Source organism: Harmonia axyridis, chromosome 1 (assembly GCF_914767665.1).
Source record: "Harmonia axyridis chromosome 1, icHarAxyr1.1, whole genome shotgun sequence".
NCBI lineage: Eukaryota > Metazoa > Arthropoda > Insecta > Coleoptera > Coccinellidae > Harmonia > Harmonia axyridis.
The window spans coordinates 19,601,092-19,619,804 of NC_059501.1; the positions used below are offsets into that span (position 1 = coordinate 19,601,092).

An 18,713-nucleotide genomic window follows, 5' to 3' on the forward strand; every position below is an offset into this window, starting at 1 on the left:
AGTAATAAATATCTAAAATCAATCTAAAATAATTGTTGGATTTGGTTGAAAAAATATTGAATTGGATTGAATGCCATTCATCCAATTCAGCTGAAATCAAACACATAAATTTAAAAAATCTATTCCACATTATTAAAACATAATAATAATAACCGTAGTTGAATATATAAAACTTGGCAAACTTATGGTACTAGAGCTCAACTCATGAGACTACATCACAGCTTCGAAGGATTCAGTTCCAAATTAATAATATGCTCAGGGTTTATCAGGAACATTGGAATTTTCCGCACTCTTAGATTTCCTTACTTTACCTTTCATCAGAATCTTCATGAGGATAATGAAAGGCGACTCGAAGAAAATAGAAACAAGAAATGCCCAAAAAAATGTTGAAAAAGTCACTCCTAAAACGTTGACAGCCTGCAAAAAAATTCAGAATATTTATTTTAATGTTGGTATCAGTTTTTAATTTTCGATTAGGTTTTGTAATTAGTATCAATAACTCACAAATCCTGATTTAGACGCATACATTGGGGCTTCAGCCCCCATATACATGGCATTTGCAACCAGAGGGTTCAATAGGTATGCGCAGAATGTCAGTCTGCTGAGAGGTACCCATCCTCTAAATGAAAGGAATTTGTTGATAGTATCTGAAAAGGGTTTCGTTGAATTGCTTGTATTTTATATGTAACATGAAACTTCTCGTGACTTGAAGTTAAATACAGAGTGATTCAAGGCGATGGCCTATTAGACGTTTATGGAAAACTAATTTTGTGATAAAAATTTGCATGTTGGGGTTTGAGAAATTGATCTTTCTCCCTAAATTATTTTCAGATCTCTACATTTTCCGTTTATACTATTTCCTTATTTCAAATGGGACACCCAGTATATTATTGCATCATTAGATAGCTTTTTTGATGACAATTTCAACAATATGCCATACCTTGAGTTTGGTAAAAACTTGGGTATGGTGAAAACTCATCTATCTTATGATGCAATAATATACTGGGCGTGCCATTTGAAATAAGGAAGTAGCAGTCAGTTTCCGTTATAACCGGAACTTGTAGAGATCTGAAAATATTTTAGGCAAAAAATCATTATCTCAAACCTCAACATGCAAATTTTCAGCACAAAATTGTTATCAGTTTTCCATAAACGTCTAATAGGCCATCGCGGCGAAACACCCTGTATTTCAATTTCAGTCAATATTTATTTGAGCTAACCATAATTCTTTCATCTCAAAATTACTTTATTAGCATTGTGTATTTCTTTATCGAAAGTTTTTCCATCTTCTTTTTTCAACTTGAATTACTTTGCATACAAAAATTGTCCCGGAATGAATAAATATTAACTGAAATAGTGAAGTTTTTGCTCAGTCATGAATCGATATGGTCAAACTCATTTAGATTTTTTTATACCTGCATTTCCTGTGCAACAAGCTATCAGAAACCATGCCATTCCAACACCCCAAAGAGTTCTGGAAATTCCCATGTAAACTGCTGAAAATTCAACGGACAGCTGTCTTGTGTAAAGAGCGAAAAGTATCCATAAATTTAGTAAGGGAAACAGAGTCCATAAAACTGCTTTTTGATACTAAAATAAAAACATAGAAGAATATTGAAAATAAGATCAACTCAATTATTATTAAAATTATTTTTTAGTTCGCAGGACTATCGAACTAAGAGTAAGACAAGAAGATTTTGATGGTTTGCAATTCTTTGGTTGGTTAGTTTCTGAGCGGATTCCTTTTATTTAGTTCGATTTTTTGCTTGTTTTTATCCGAGAAAAGTCCAGAACTGAAAATATTCATTTTTGCCTCCATGAAAATTTCGTAGTTACATTTGAAAAAGTGATTTGACATAACGTATAGTTTTTTCTTAAACTAGAGAAAAAAAAGATATTTTTTGGTAGACCACTGGTAGTTAAAAAAAAAATTTTTAAAAATCTTTGATTCAGTAGTACTTTTCCTAGTTTGTTGTAACGGGTGTTTTTTTTTCGAGGTATATAACTTTAAGTTGACATTACTGTTCAAGATGGCGACCAATTTAACAGCTGTCAAGTGATTTATTCTCAGTTTGGTTTGGCGATTTATCATGAATAGACTCACGCCTGAACAACGCTTGCAAATAGTGCAATTTTATTTCGAAAATAATGGTTCTGTGCGGGATACGTATCGCGCACTACGTCCATTTTATTTTGTTTAGCGATGAAGCGCACTTCAAACACGCACAAACAAAACTGCCGCATTTGGAGTGAAGCTAATCCTCAAGTGTATGTCGAAACACCGTTACATCCAGAAAAACTGACTGTTTGGTGCGCTTTATGGGAGGTGGAATCATTGGTCCGTACTTCTTCAAAAACGATGATGGCCAGAGCGTTACAGTCAATGGTGATCGGTTTAGAGCCATAATTACTAACTTTTTCATTCCTGAATTGAACAACCATGATGTCCAGGAGCTGTGGTTCCAACAAGACGGCGCAACATGTCACACAGCTCGTGCCACAATCGATTTATTGAAAGACACGTTTGGTGACTGCCTAATTTCACGTTTTGGACCTGTGAATTGGCCTCCAAGATCTTGTGATTTAACACCGCTAGACTACTTTCTGTGGGGCTACGTAAAGTCATTGGTCTATGCGGATAAGCCACAAACCCTTGACCATTTGGAAGACAACATTCGCCGTGTTATTGCCGATATACGGCCACAAATGTTGGAAAAAGTCATCGAAAATTGAACGTCTAGATTGGACTACATCAGAGCCAGCTGTGGCGGTCATATGCCAGAAATCATATTTGAAATGTAATGCCACAAGATTATCTTGCGGATAAACAAAATTCATGTCAATCGAATAATCCATCGTTGTTTTATTGCAATTTAAAGTTCTATAGCTCTAAAAAAACACCCTTTAGTTTTGTCGTATCTGCTGCCGTTCCCAAAAAATTGGAACTATTTTTTAGTTATCCTCAGGGATATCGAAATACTTTTGAAGATTCAGTTAGTAAGCTGTGATGAATGGATGCATTATAAGTTTTATTCATAGTTGAATATTATAAGTTTTGGTATTTATTTACCCAATCTGTAGCTAAGATTACTAAAAATTCGATAAATTGGTATAATCATGAAAAAATAGCAATACAAGAAGCACCATGTATCTCGAAAACAAAGCATTTACGGGACCATGTTTAGAGGACTTTTATCATTAAAATTATCCAAGGAATCTTCCATTTTCCTTTGTACCTCCAATTTAGGAACAGCCTGTATATTATAATTTCATCCTAAAAGCGATCAAAAATCTTCCTCTACCTTCGATAGACTAGGAAGCAAAATAAATTGAATTCAAGAATATATTTGCATAATGCATGATCCCCTAGGTAAGGGATCCTATATGCAAGAACTTTAAAGGCTAAAAATCAATAATCAACTTGAAGGAGAATAATAGTTTATAGCAAAATTATGATGAAACAGCATTGAATATCGAATATGTGATATCTAAAAATATTATAAATTTTTTATTATTTTATTTTATTCAATTTTTAGGTTTTTAACCTATTTTTTCCGTGAAATAGATATATCCTGAAATTCATTTTTTTTTTCATGGAGAAAATATTGTCGAAGTTTGTGTCAATTATACCAACTTACTTTTCCTAATTGAAGTTGGAATTTCAATTTTCTAACCAGTAGGTAACCAGTAATAGCCCCAACGAGATAGGGTCCTATCCTATTCCACGGTAGGTCATAAATATCGTCCAAGTGGATCAATTGTTCATCCATACTGAAATTACATCATTTCAAATAAAAGTTCTCCATATTATTCTAATTTAAACGAAGTAATAACAAAATATTAAACAACTATAAAAAAAATAGTTCAACATCTGAATAACAAATGAAAGTTTTCTAATAGGTACACTATGAAACTACATTTTTAACTATCTATACTTACGTGGGTATATAACCAATAGAATACGATTTATATGATGTAGCAATGATGCTACTCAATATCAAAAAAAATACAATCATTGTGGCTATCTTGAAAGCACTGAAACATAAGTTTTTTCATTATAATTCGTAGCAAATGTCTCTTATATCAACCAAAAAAACAGTAGGACCTACTAAAATAATCATCTGTGGAATCAGCTAAAGTCAAAATAAATGAATAAATTTTATCTCACCAACTATTTATAGAATAATCCCCAAAAGTTCTTGACTATATGATATTCACTGACAATAGGATACAGTAAACCTTGAAACGTTATTTACTGAACCCTACGTTAGAGGGTTAGAGATAACAAATGAGAGAGGTTGATACTGAATTGTTGAGTTGAGATACAGAGATACCAAATAAGTTAATTATTCATTGAAGAAACAATGAAGATACTTACAACGAAGAAACAATAATCAAACAGGCTGTTATAGCGAAGGCCTGCGTATCTAAGGATAAGTACCAAGACCAGCTTAAGCACATTTCGTTTCTAGGATATAAGTTATTGATATATAAAAGGTTTCTCCACCAATATTTGGCACACATCACATCTGGTTGTTCACTACTTTCCAGTGAAGATGTCCTCCGCAAATAGGTGTACAGAACATCGCTTATCATTATCACAATAGCATAAGCAGGAGTTAATCTGAAAAATTATGTCCATCAATAAAATTTCTGAAATGAATATTCTACAGACAAAAATTTGACAGAGTTAAGAAAAAGGTAGGAACATTCTCAAGATTCGTAATGAATATAATAATACATATGTATTCATTTTTGATACTGTTTTCTGTTTCAACTGTTTTGGTATATTTTTTCTTTTTTGTTGACTATTAATTGTTACCTCTGGCTTTGTAACTATTTGTGAAATAAATTTGATTGAATTTGATTGATTGAACATAAATGGGGTTTCAATTCGATTTGTATGACAAAAAGATCTTCGTAGCATAGCATCATTTATTAAAACTAAAGTTGCGGAAAATTTTTTTAAATAACAGAAAACCCTCCGATAGATTTTTTTTTCACCTCATATGATTTGTTTTTTTTTCTGTTATTTTTCGGATTTACAGATTAATCATTGAAAAGGTAGATAGATATTTTGGCAAGACGTTCTCAATAATATTAGTCTTGAAAATATCAGACAATGTTTCTTGAAATATGCCTATCAATGTTGTGATTATACAATAGAAGGTATCACAGAACATATGCATTCATAATGAAAGGGTTATCAGAATAATCTCGATTTTCATTTGGTCCGCTCTCATTCTGAGGCATTTTTGAATGGAACTTTGTTTGATATACGCGTGTTTGGGGTCCATAACCTATTTTCTGCTCGTTATTAAGGAAGAAACATACTTAGTCGACGCAGAGCAGACAGACGTTTCGCATGAAAATTTGTAGAACTGGTATGTTCGCTTGAACATACAAGCACAACTTGAAGCTGCTTGATGGTGACCGTCAGCTATCGTTCTGGAAGATCCAGATTTTCGTCATTCACGCGTTGAAGTATGAAGAAAATTATTCATCGTCTGCATGTGTTGTTGCATGTATGTCATCGAAGAATATTTTTGCAAAGAAAACACTCGTCTAAATCAATTGTTGTCTACCCTCTTTCTCAGCCACGAAACTCTTGCAAAATTGCAATTGTTTCGTTGCTTTTTTTCACCATTTTTGTAGTGAATTTCAACAATTTCAGTGCGTTTTGTTGAAGTGTGTATCTTTCAGTTTTTTTGAATGGTATAGTTTTTACTTGTCAAATGTCAAAAGATCACAGCTTCAAAGGTGACAGCTGCCCAGATTATTCGAAATTTAAAACCCTATATTTATTCGAAACATTTTCATCAAAGAATATTATATGTCATAAATATTTAGAAATGCATTTTGAACATTTCAGAGTGGCACAAAATTATTGGTAACAACGTCGAATAATAATAATCGCCTACGTTAATATTATGTACGCTCACGTTGTGAAATATTGAAGCAAGCACCTAGATTTACTCGAGTTCATAAAATCTCAAAACTATGTGGGCTATCCATAGTTTGGGATTTTCCTATTATGTTTTGTTGCATTACGATCTCAGAAAATCTATCACAATATAACGCAATGAAATCTTTTTAGATACAAAATACTTTGTCTACTCACCTTACGACTCTGTGCAAACACATCATGACAAATTCATGAATTTTCTTCGAATAATTAACAGGTACATCTTCCGTTTTATTCGATTTGTAGTATAAGTAAGCCAATAAAAATCCACTGAAAAGTAAATAACGCAGACAATTGATAAAACATATTACATCAATATTCATGAAACAGATGAGAGATTCATTGAAATCAAAGTGAAAAAAATTTACAGATTTCATTTTTTTACGATTCATACACTGTGTAGGATGCCAATAATTTGTTTCGATGGAACGTACGAACCTACCTCTATAACATACGTCAAAAAGCTTTTTACGATTCAAAAATTGTGTTGGATCCTAATCTACATTATTGTGTATGTATGCGTATGGATGTACCCAAAAACAGAAGTCTATGGATATAATCCATTAGAATTCATGGTTAACTTGTGGCACTATTTCAAGGATTTGACTAAATTTGTAAAATGGTAAGTAGTTCTAAAAAATTTGTTTATTATTGTTAATTTGATCGTTTCAAATTCTGGCAATATTAACCAAAATGATCTGATATTTTTTGGGAATTGAGGTCGACACTAATCGTTCGTATTTTTCAAGGTAGGTACCATCACCTAAACTTCAATATGAATATTATTCACGAATTAAGGATTCCTTTCGATTAGTTTTCAATAGATCACCAGATAAGAAAAGAAGTGAAATCTCACCTTATGAATAAGAACGTATCCACACTATAAGTTGAATTGCTCATAATTTGAGAACCGAATTCCTCAGAAATTCTATATGCATATGGAACATTGCTGACATAATCGGCTTGAAAAAATATGGAGTGTATAGTGCACACCCATAACATACCGAAAAATCTGATTCCATGAATGGACTTGATCGAATTTGGTGATAACTTAACAGTGAGCAAAGTTTTTACGTTAGTGTACAACGAGAAACAGCTCAGAATTTCCCAAATTTTGGATTCTTCAGTGTTGAGTGATTCTTGGGAAGATTTCACTAGTTCAACTTCTGAAACTAACAACGAAATTCAGGCTTGAAAACACTGAAGAACTTCAAGGGCTTACCAGTCTTTTCTTTCATCTGTCCAATGTTCTGTTGAAATGATAATAAGTATTTTTTATTCCTATAATGTCGTTTCATATCATATGTCGTTCCTAGGATTGTCAGTATCAACATGATGCCAAAAATTACCCTGGGGAAAGAAAAAGTTGATTATAATTTCATTTTATAGAACTGGAGAATATACTTTGAGAACGTACTATTTTTAATAAAGAGTTTTTCAATAAGATATTTCATTTTGAATCTTTTGACGAGTAAAATCTACGCCATTACTAAAAATGGAATGATAAACATTTCAACAACGCATATAAATTGTTAAAATTCAGTACAAAAGAGGTAAAAATATTGCAGTCACAGTTCGCAACACTAAAGCACTTTTGGTAGTGCAGCAACTTCTCGTCTGGCAATAGCAAAACTGGTGAAAAAAATTGAGTTGTTGCGATAAGCTAGTGATGCGAAGAATCCAAACCGTGTGAGTCGCTCAAGAACAACTGAGAATATAGAATAGAATTTATTTGCTCTCAAACATAACAAATAAATCAAATTAACCTTCAATAGCTTACAAGGTGGTTCAAAGTTAGATATTGAAGAAAAAATTTGAGACAATAAATATTCAATACATCACAATAATAAGTTACAATAAAAAACACCAATGGCAACTGGCTTACGGATAATAAGTGCACTAAAATATAAAATTCAAAATCTAAAATTTAAAATCTAAGAATTCTTTTATGGAATAGAATACATTTTCGTCGAAAACATTTTCATTTTATGTTTGAAAGAAACTTTGCTTAGCTACATCCAGCCTTGAGGAAATTTGTTCAACAACTTTATACCCAGAAAGTTGAAGCTATCTTGGGTTCTTCTTAATGCGGTGTAATAGGGCGTAGTGATGACGAAAACCTAGGTTTGTCGATTCCTAGTCGATCTTGGGAATTAAACATTCCACAAACGACATTACAATCATTACATCGTGTTTTGCATGAGGACTTAGGTATATTAGTTATTAGTATCTTCAGTGACGAGACCCATTACCACCTAGGAGACTAAGCAGAATTGTGGCATTTGGGGCTCGGAAAATTCCAATAATGATTATTGGAAATCCTCTCAATCCTCAACGTGTCAATGTTTGGTGCAGTTTTTGGGCTGGTGGTGTGATTGGACCTTGCATATTCAAAAACGAAGCTGGTGTAACTGTTACGGTGAATGGATTGCATTAGCGCCATTAGCCATTAGCCGTTATTTATGGCCGGTATTGGAAGATATTGATCTGGACGATGTTTTGTTTTGAAAAATAAAGAATAGTTTCCTGGCCGAGTTATTTCTCGAAAAGATTATCACAATTGGCTATCGATATCTTGTGATTTAACACTTTTAGACATTTACTTTGGGACCACGGGAAAGATTAGGTCAGCGCCAATGCTCCATAATCCATTCAATACCTCAAAGATGGAATTCTTGCAGCAAATGTGTGAATTGGTCATGAAAAATTTCGTGAAATGAATATGGTACTGCAACCGTAGCCGATTTCGGCCATATGGCTGATATCGTTTTCCATCTTTAATGGCATACGTTCTTCACGATCGTTTGATTCAATCTTATCGCATTCGATCAATCTACAGGTCGCAGAAGCTTGAGTGGTCAGCTTAAGATCATTAATTATAACTGCATTCAAAGATATTATTTAGCTACAGTAAGCTGTATATTATTGAAGTTGAATATCTATTTCTAGTGTGATTTTCATTTCGTTTGAATCAAAAACTATAAACTTACCAAGACGAATGATATCCGATCCTCGGAAAATATACCAATCTCAAGAAAATGTTAATATTAAACAACAAGACTAGCAGAAATTTGAACTTACATTAGAGAGATAAATTTCGGTGAAGATAACATAAAGAGAGCATTTTCTTCCAATGTTTTCACTCTTTCAACTTTCAGGTTCAAATTATACAATTGTTGAATATTCAAATAGCGCCCTTGTACATAATCCTTGAATAAATGGAACAAGTCTCTGTTGGAGCAACTTCTTGGAACACATACTCCCACTTGAATGGTGAACTGAAACAATAAAGAAGTCAACATAATGTAGGATGGGAACGATATTTCGGGTATTTTCTCTTAAATCTGATTAATATACTCGTAATTTTAAATTCTTACATCAAACGGCATTTGTGTATGGTATTGTAGGGTGTTGTTATGATTGAGGAAAGCCTTAACAAACTTGAGTTCAAAGGGTGGGTAGTCAAATTCTGTTGGGGGTGCAGATGCTACTTTCTGATGGTTTATCTCCAATGGCCTTTGGTTGGGGATGTCCAGACAATGAGTCCTAGATCCAAGCCACAAATTATTTCCATAGAGAAAACCTGGTTCTGGCTGACCGCTGGCATCTAACACTGGAATAGAATAAGCTTCAAATTTATGTATAAGCGAAAATCGTATAAATTCTTCTTCATCGCGAAGTTTATATAGAATATAAAACTAGAGAAAAATACTGACTCAAACATGTGCATCAACACCGATTATTCTCCTCAGATTAAATTATATTACATCACAGTTAAATTACATTTTAATTAAATTTCCTGGTTTTTACCGATATTTCGCAAATTTGGTCCGAGCGCAATTTTTCTCATCATTTTTGACAAATATAAAGTTATTTATCCCGTGTTCCACTTTCCAGAATCAAAAAAGGTACTACTTTTTCAATGCTGAATAATGAAACTATTTCATTTTACAGTAATTCATCGACGTTATTTTGTAATTATAATTTTATCCATTAATTCAGCATTGAAATGTAGGATTATTGATTCTAGAATATTGAAGACTGAATGAACAGCTTTATATCGAAAAAATTATAACAAAAGAAAAGAAAAAGGGCATTATTCGAATGCGCTGTTCCGAAAATGCATAATATCGGTAGAAATCAGAAAGTTTCATTAAAATGTAATTGAAACCATGAAAGAATTTTGGTACCGATATTGCACAAGGTTTTAAATCGGGAATTCTCGATAATTCTTTCTTCCACATCTTGAATTAGCATTCAAGGATTATTTAGTTGACTGTTTTTAAATCCATTTCAAATGAAAGAACCTACTTTGGTGATTCGACATATTCATATAAATAATACACTTCTTGAATTCCATTGATCAATTTCTGATATTTCATTACAAATTCAGTGAATTTTATTGATGGTTTGACATTAGTTCTTTGAACTGAAGAATTTTTAAATGCAACTTGAGATGAAAAGTGCCAAAAATCAAATACAATGAAGCTATTGTTGTCTAAAATCCATTGTTTTTCAGTAATTTAATAGGCCAGATTAGTTAATCAAGAAAATGGTGATTATGGCTGTGATTTTCGATCTCACAGAAGCCAATTCATATGTTAAATGATAAGGTTAGTTATTTTGTCGAAGTCAATATAAAAGAAGCATAATCTAAACCAAGATAAAACATATTATACAATATGTTTATTGTTTCGGTATTTTCACATATAACTACAGGATTGTTTTTAAAAAACGAGTTGTTACAAAAGTGCATTATGTATATCAGAGGAACCTGCATATACACTGTCCCTTAAAGATCAAGTTTGGACGAAGAAGTCGGTCAAGATCGAGTAAACCCTGAAGGCTCTATAATATAATTAAATTTGTCTGTGTGATTTACTTTATTAGCTTCGCAGAAAATAAGAGTTGAATTGTTGAACAGTTGCCACATACTGCCTTTTTATGACTTGAATTTTAGCAGTTGCAGTTAATATAACTTTTTCTTATAGCCCATTAAGTGTTCCAAGATTACCTCTTGTCTTCTAGAACTATACAGGGTGTGACTTGGTAAATGCGAAAGAAAATAATATGAAATTTGTCTTTGATATATTATTCATTGGATTACACTTTAGTAAGATGCAGCCCCATGAAATCAAAATCTTCATTTATTTTATTTATTGAAATTTGGAATCGTCAAAGGAGAACATTTTTGCATTTTTTTGCAAACTTTTGAGCGTTCGCTTATTCTGAAATGGAAAAACCGATTGGAAATCTATTTGGGAATTTGGTCACATAATTTGAATGCTGATATTCAAGTAATCGAATTGAAACAAAAATATTCTTTAAAAAATGTTTACTTACAAACATAAGATTGAAAAAAAAATTATTGCTACGATAATACTGAATAAAATTTCAACTAGATGTTGAAGATTCTTTACGTCCATACCCCATCCGGTCAGTCGTAAACACATTAACTACCGAAAGGAAAAAACCTATGACCTTGCAATTTTCAGGGTACGTTCGGATCTAGAATGACGCATGTGAGCTCGTTAATTGGCATAATCCAACGAAGGGTTTCGTAAATATGGTCGTTCGATATTTCTGACGTACTTAGCAAGAATGCCGTATCTGAAATTTTTTGATTTCGTAGCTTTCGTTTCTATGGGTACTTGGGTACGGTTTTTTAGCTTAGTACAAAGTTGAATTGGAGTATTAACATATTAACAAAGGTGCCAAAAACCCATAGAAACGAAAGCTACGAAATCAAAAAAATTTGAGATAGGGCATTCTCACTAAACACGGCAGATCTTGTTTGCCTGATAATACCAAAATTACCGATTAAATCGAATTGAAAGTTTGTATTTAGAAGTAAAATAACAATTTCCAGCTCTATGCAAAATTTTCTGCTGATTTCGTCAAAATTTCCAATATTTTCGTAACGATAGATCTGACTAGTTTGTGTTTAGTTCGTTTATGTTAGAAAAAATTCGAATGCTCATACCAAAATTTCAAGACGATCGAATCTTCTCCATTCAGGCCTAGTCATCTAGATAAACTAACCGACAACGATGGTAACATAATGAATCACATATCATATAATACTGGGTGATCATTATCGTGGTCCGGATTTCACACTCCTCATTTCTTAGCCCTGATTCAATGACATTTCTCAAACAGAAATGTCATCTGAAGAGTCATATGTTAAGTTTGAGGTTGGCTCGTTTTCGTACTACGGAACTTGTGAACACTCAATATAAAAATAATGATTCTGTATTAAGTACGTTTCGTGCATTACGGGCATATCATGGTGGACATAATGGTGCATCTGAGCATTCAATTGGTAAGACAGTGAAAAAATTCAATAAGACTGAATCAGTTACAGATGTTTTAAGGCCCATCCATCATCGAAATGTTCACTCCACAGAAAATGTTTGCTACTGTAAGTGAAAATGTTGAAGAAGATCCAATTTTAGACATTTTTTGGCGCTCACAACATTTAGGCCTCTCTTACGACACGCTATGCGGGTTTTTTTGCATCTGGATTTGCATCACCATTCTTATAAAGTTCAGCTAAAGCTAGCTGTCCAAGGAATTTGTAGAGCATATGCCGATTGGATGTAGGGATTCACAGCTTGACTTGATATTCAAGCTATTTGACTTGGCCTTGACTTGAAATCAACTCGAAGTCAAGTAGTAGTTTTTCAATTTTAAGTCAAGTATTTATTTATCAAGTACTCGACTTAAAATTGAAAAACTACTACTTGACTTGAACTTGAGTTGATTCCAAGTCAGGTAGCTCGAATATCAAGTCAAGCCGTGAATACCTGATTGGGTGTTTGAATCACAAAGTTTGGATTTTTAGTATAAAATTTTCTTCAGTAATGAAGCACATTCTTCACTAGGCGGCTATGTAAACAAACAAAATTGTCCCATATGGGGCAGTAGAAATCTTCATGTAACTACTGAAAGACCATTACCTCCACAACAAGTAACTTTATTGTGAGCAATTTGGTCTAGAGTGATTGGCTCGAACTTCTTTGAAAATGAAGATGTCACTTCTCATCGCTATTGTCAAATTATTACGGATTTTTTTTTGCCTGAAATGAATGATATAGAATTGGATGAGATGTGGTTTCAGCATGATGGTGCAAAAGCCACACAAGAAAAATTTCTCGTTTCGGCGATGTGAATTGGTCACCAAGATCTTGTGATTTATCGCCTTTGAATTGTTTTTGAGAGGTTATGTGAAACTGTTTACGTCAATAATCTTCTGATTATTGACAATGTGGAATCCAACATCTGTGAATAATGAGCTATTGCCCGAAATGTGCCGGCGAGTCATAGAAAATTACCTCTCAAGGACCGAGTTCTGTAAGATATCACGCGAAGGACATTTAAATGATGTTGTATTCCATGATGGCAAGGTCCAAGTATTATATTGAAATTGAAATTTGATCAATATTCCAAATAAAAATATTTTTATTTACGTTTACTTTCACAACCACAAAATGGATAACCCTTTACATACAGTAGTTCTATGGTTTCCAATTGACTTATGAATGAATGGGCGCTCAAACTCTCCTTGCTCCAAGTCGGCTTTTAGCGAATTTTTTAAACTAGCAGCCAAAATTGATGAAGTAAAATAAATATTCGAGTTAGTTCGAGTCGAATGTTAATTTCAAGGTGTTCATTATTTACTGAAACATAACTGACTACAAAGCTATTTACGATCGACCTCAGGTGTTGATTGATAGCCCTTTTGAAGCTGTATGTGTTCAGCCCGAAGGCACCAATAAATATCGTTATTCGCTCATACGTGTTCGAGCATAAGCTCTCAATTTCGATTTGGAAATATTTGTTGTGGATTCAGTACTCATTTACACCTGATTGTCTTGAATTCTTTTGATTTCGACAATTTTATGTCGTGCCAAAAACCCTCAGAATGGTTTATGGCATAATAAACAAATTCATTCAAAGGTTATGTGGGTTCATTCGAGGTTGATCGGTTGATGGAGGATTCCACCACAAAATATTCCGCTTGGGATTTCCAACCCGCTGCTTTCAGTTTCTAGAATCATTATCGAATCAATATGTATGAATATCAACAACTTATTAATTTTACGTCCACTTAAGGGCAAGGAGAATACCACAACCTTGAAGAGAGAGGCAACTCCTGCCATCGCCCAATTCTCAATGTCTTATTTGTTATTTTTGATTTATTTAAAATAAGTTTTAAATTTTCTATGTTTTTACTACTTAAAATATGATATTAACAATTTGGGTTTACATTGCAGTTTCGAACTCATTTCAAGTTCATCATCAGTCATTAAAGATTCTTCAAATGGTAGGGACAGAATATTAATATTTATGGATGCAAGTACAAAAAAGTGATAAGAAAACTAAAAAGGGGCATGAAATATGTATGGTTAAAAAAGCAGTTAATTTTTTGACCGTTATCATTGATTATTATTGATATAGTGCTGCTTTCATTTTCTAGAATAATAATAATAATCGAATCAATATGTATAATATTAACAACTTAAGGGCAAGGAGAATACCACAACCTTGAAGAGAGAGGCAACTCTTGATATCGCCAAAATCTCAATGAGATGTCTAATTTGTTATTTTTGATTTATTTAAAATAAGTTTCAAATTTTCTATGTTTTTACTACTTAAAATATGATATTAACATAATTTGGATTTACGTTGCAGTTTCGAACTCATTTTAAGTTCATCATCAATCACTGAAGATTCTTCAAATGGTAGGTATAGAATATTTATTTTTTCTACATTCATGCAAAAAGCAAAACTTATTGAACTATATTTAGTGGAAAAAGAAGTTCTTTATTGCACTCATCTGGCATTCTACTTCAACGTGCTGTCATCATGACAAACATAAACGTTCAAACCCACTTCATATTTATCAGATATGCTGTGAGATTGGCAATACGTTTTAAACAGTTCATTCACTTTCAACATTGAGGGTAAAAATAAAGTTTGAGTTAAATTGTTCGTAACGTATTAGTTCCTGTTTCAATGCAAATCAATATTAATACTAAAGTATTCAAGTTGCGCTTTTCATTTTCCTACACCTAGTGCCGCACCTCAATAAATCATTTTTTGCTTTTTGCATGAACGTAGAAAAAATGTTGTATGCAACTCGTGCAAAAATTGTTTATTGCAACACATTCACTTTTTGCACTTGTTGCATAAAAAACTACTAATGAATGCAAGTACAAAAAAGTGATAAGAAAACTAAAAAAGGGCATAAAATATATATGGTTAAAAACGGAGTAAATTTTTTGACCATTATCATTGATTATTATTGATATAGTGGATATAAATCCAATACCGTTATGCGAAATGTGTAGGATTTCAGGTTTTATTTGGACTCGTTGAATATTTTGGAATAATACAGTTCTGTTTGTTCATTCATCGTTTCGGAACTATTTCTATTCATCAGTTTGATTCCGCCTATATAATTTTCATGTTGTCAATTGTCAAGAAAGGGTGTTCATTATCTATGCAATGGGTTGTAAAGTTGGGGTAATTACTCATTTTTGGTAGAATCCATCCGAAGTTGTTCAAACCTAGTACTGAGTGAACGTCCTGTCGGTTTTATGTATTTCATATTGCAAGTTGAACCTGTTCTCGAACTCTTGATTGAATATTTTATTTAATTGCAATTCATATTTGATTCATTACAATTATCGAGTTCAATTTGGAGAATGAGTTACTTTTTCACTTATATCATCAAAGTACGAGAGGGAAATTAATTTTTTGGTTTCTTTGGTTTTAATCGTAGGTTTAATTCGATGTATGGCTATTTGTGATGCTTTCTCTACTTCTAAATTAATGGAATATTCAACTTGTTGAAATAATACCTGACCTTCCTTCACATTTTGCATATATTATAGCCCTTTTTAGTGTAAACCTGAATCTATATAAAAACTCCATTTGTGGATCTTTCAGTGTCTGATAATGAATTTGACATAAGTTCGAAACTGCACGGTTACACAAGGTAATACCCTAATTGTCAATATCATATTTTTGATAGTAAAAACATTGAAAGTATGAAACTTGTTTTAATCATGATCAACTAGTTACCAATAAGTACTGCTGGAAAAATTATTTGTTGACTCCAATAATTGTCAGAATCCACCAAGATTTTTCTTTCGGAATTTCAAAAATTAGCAATCCTAGAAAATCTAGGGAATTAGGAGAGGATGGTGCTTGTCATATTGGCAGAAATGCTTTGCATACATACAGATCTTTTACAGAAATATACCTAAGTACCAGTTGATGCAATTCCATGATTTTGTACCTATAAAATTTCGTTTTAAAATAGCTGATTTATCAAGATTGTTTTGGATGAAATCATTTTTTTTGCCCCTCTTAATATATTACCCTGTGTATCATAATAACTGGTCAAAGCTAAGCCAATACTGTTTGGCATTATAGCAGTGTACAGGGTGGACAAATTTCGATGTTTAAGCACTACAACTTTTAAACCAAAGGAGATAGACAAAATCCAAAACCCCCTTCTCGGTTTCTTTTTCTGGGAAACTAACAAGGGTAGTATTCATTTTTGGCCACCTTCTTCTGTTTTCGAGTTATAAGCGAAAATTGGAAAAATGGCGATATCGAAAAACATTTATATCTCCTCTGATACTGATGATAGAGCTCTGAAATAAAAACATTATACAGGCACTTTTTTACGTAGTGGCGTGCTCATCTTTTCAAACATTGATTACTTTCTGGTTTCTTAGGAGAAATCAATAAATTTTAACCAATGTTTAGGCAAATGATGCAACTGGCCATAATTTCTATGGTTTCAACTGTTGAGTTTCCTATAACAAGAGTAGTGTCCTTTCATAAATCTGATTATTTCTATGCTTTTTACTAATTTCTACAAAACTTGAATCTAGGTATATTTTTTAATTTTTTTTTTAAAATAGATTCGGAATTAACAAAAAGATCTACAGGATCGAATGTTCCAATCGAAAGAGTTGTAATGAGATGGATGCACCAGAAGATTATTTTCATTGGTCTCCATAATGAATGCGCCCAAGTACCAATCCATTTCAAATAGCATATGAAACAATGCATATATGATTGAACAATTTGATTTAATTTAATTAATTAATCAATTAAATTTCTATTATTTATATTGATACAAACCTTACGATGTTATATATTTTTGAAATCAGGAAAAATTAAGCTTTCAAAAAATAGTACAGAAAGCTAGTGTTCCCATTTGAAAAAACATAACTTTGGGTCATAGCTTTGTAATTGAAAACACTTTTGAAAAGACGAGCACGCCACTGGATTCTACGTAAAAAAGTGTTTGTATAATGTTTCATCTTCAGAGCTCTATCATCAGTATTAACGGAGATATAAATAAAAATGTTTTTCGATATCGCCATTTTTCCAATTTTCGCTTATAACTCGAAAACAAAAGACGGTGGTCAAAAATGAATACTACCCTTGTTAGTTTCTCAGAAAAAGAGACCGAGAAGGGGGTATCAGATTCTATCTATCTCCTCTGGTTCAAAAGTTGTAGTGCTAAAATATCGAAATTTGCCCACCTGTACAGTTGGTCTTAATGAAAAAATTGGCAAATTCCACTGACGAATTCTTCAATTACACAGTGAATTATGAACTATTTTATTTGAATAATGTTTAATTCACCACGTATTTGACAGAAATTTTAATTTAAAACCCGTCTTAAATTATTACCTTATGGGTAAGCAATATTTGTCAAGCAAAAGTGTTTCATTCAAGATGTTTTCCTACGAGAAATATAACTTTAAAGACAAGCCATTCTCCAACTTTGACACCCTGTATCTCGAAAACTAGTCATTGTTGAACGAGCGCTCAAAAGTTCCTGACTTCATGTCAGTGCTCCCCTATTTTTTTTTAAATGAATTTTGTAAATTATAATCATCCTTGTCAAACGTAAGAAGAAATTAAAATTCGCAATAATCAACAAAAACAAGACAAAATTTCATCGAATTATATAGTTCAATTCCAAAAAAAATACTACGAAAATGGTCTAGAAAACGTAAACATATTCTTCCTCTCAATAATATATGTTCGAGATAAAAGAATTATGAAGAAAAATATATTTCCATATACTAATCCTCAAATTCAACAATCCGAAAAAAAATTCATCCTTTTTAGGAATTCAAGTATTGAAGTATATAAATTCCTGAGTATGTGTAGTATTTGTTATAAACCAAATTTTCCTCGGAAAAATATAGGTAAACCCAAAAGATGAGACTATGAAATATTATTACGAAAAAATATATTGAACATTATTATGTGAGACAAAAATTTCGAAAACAAAATTTCACAAAATATATTAACCCTTCCTTACCTTTTAAAGCCCAAACATGTCGTTCCTCCACAGCCCTGTAAAGAACATCAAGTTCTTTATTACATGCCGTCAAATTATCCTTTGCGTAATTTTCAGTCAGAAAGGAAATTCCGTATAAAATAGATTCACCACTCAATTTCTCACTGAATCCATTCACCACAGATAGAAAAACGACAAACAGGGAACCAACAAGTAACACATTCATTTTTGCGGCAAGCCTACCGGCTTTCAATGGAATATTCAATCATAAACAGTAAAGGTATGCGTAAACGCAGATGGAATACAATTCTCCTGGGTAAATTCTCTTTAATATGTGCTGGAAGGGGGGTCCATTTTGGTGGGACATGATAAGACTTTTTTTTCACTGCGCATCGGTGGATGGTCATC

General features: G+C 32.5%; 1 protein-coding gene across 1 annotated transcript; it reads right to left on the reverse strand.

Moving 5' to 3' along the window:
- Nucleotides 1-105: 105 nt before the first annotated feature.
- Nucleotides 106-18,713, reverse strand: LOC123686560 (nose resistant to fluoxetine protein 6-like). Its single transcript, XM_045626789.1, has 12 exons — nt 18,327-18,713; nt 9,343-9,578; nt 9,047-9,243; nt 7,188-7,315; nt 6,822-7,137; nt 6,122-6,235; nt 4,379-4,624; nt 3,940-4,035; nt 3,639-3,771; nt 1,416-1,590; nt 505-647; nt 106-417 (listed from the first exon to the last, which is right to left on the reverse strand). Exons 1-12 carry the CDS (start codon nt 18,529-18,531, stop codon nt 256-258), a joined length of 2,151 nt encoding a protein of 716 aa, XP_045482745.1. The 5' UTR covers nt 18,532-18,713; the 3' UTR covers nt 106-255.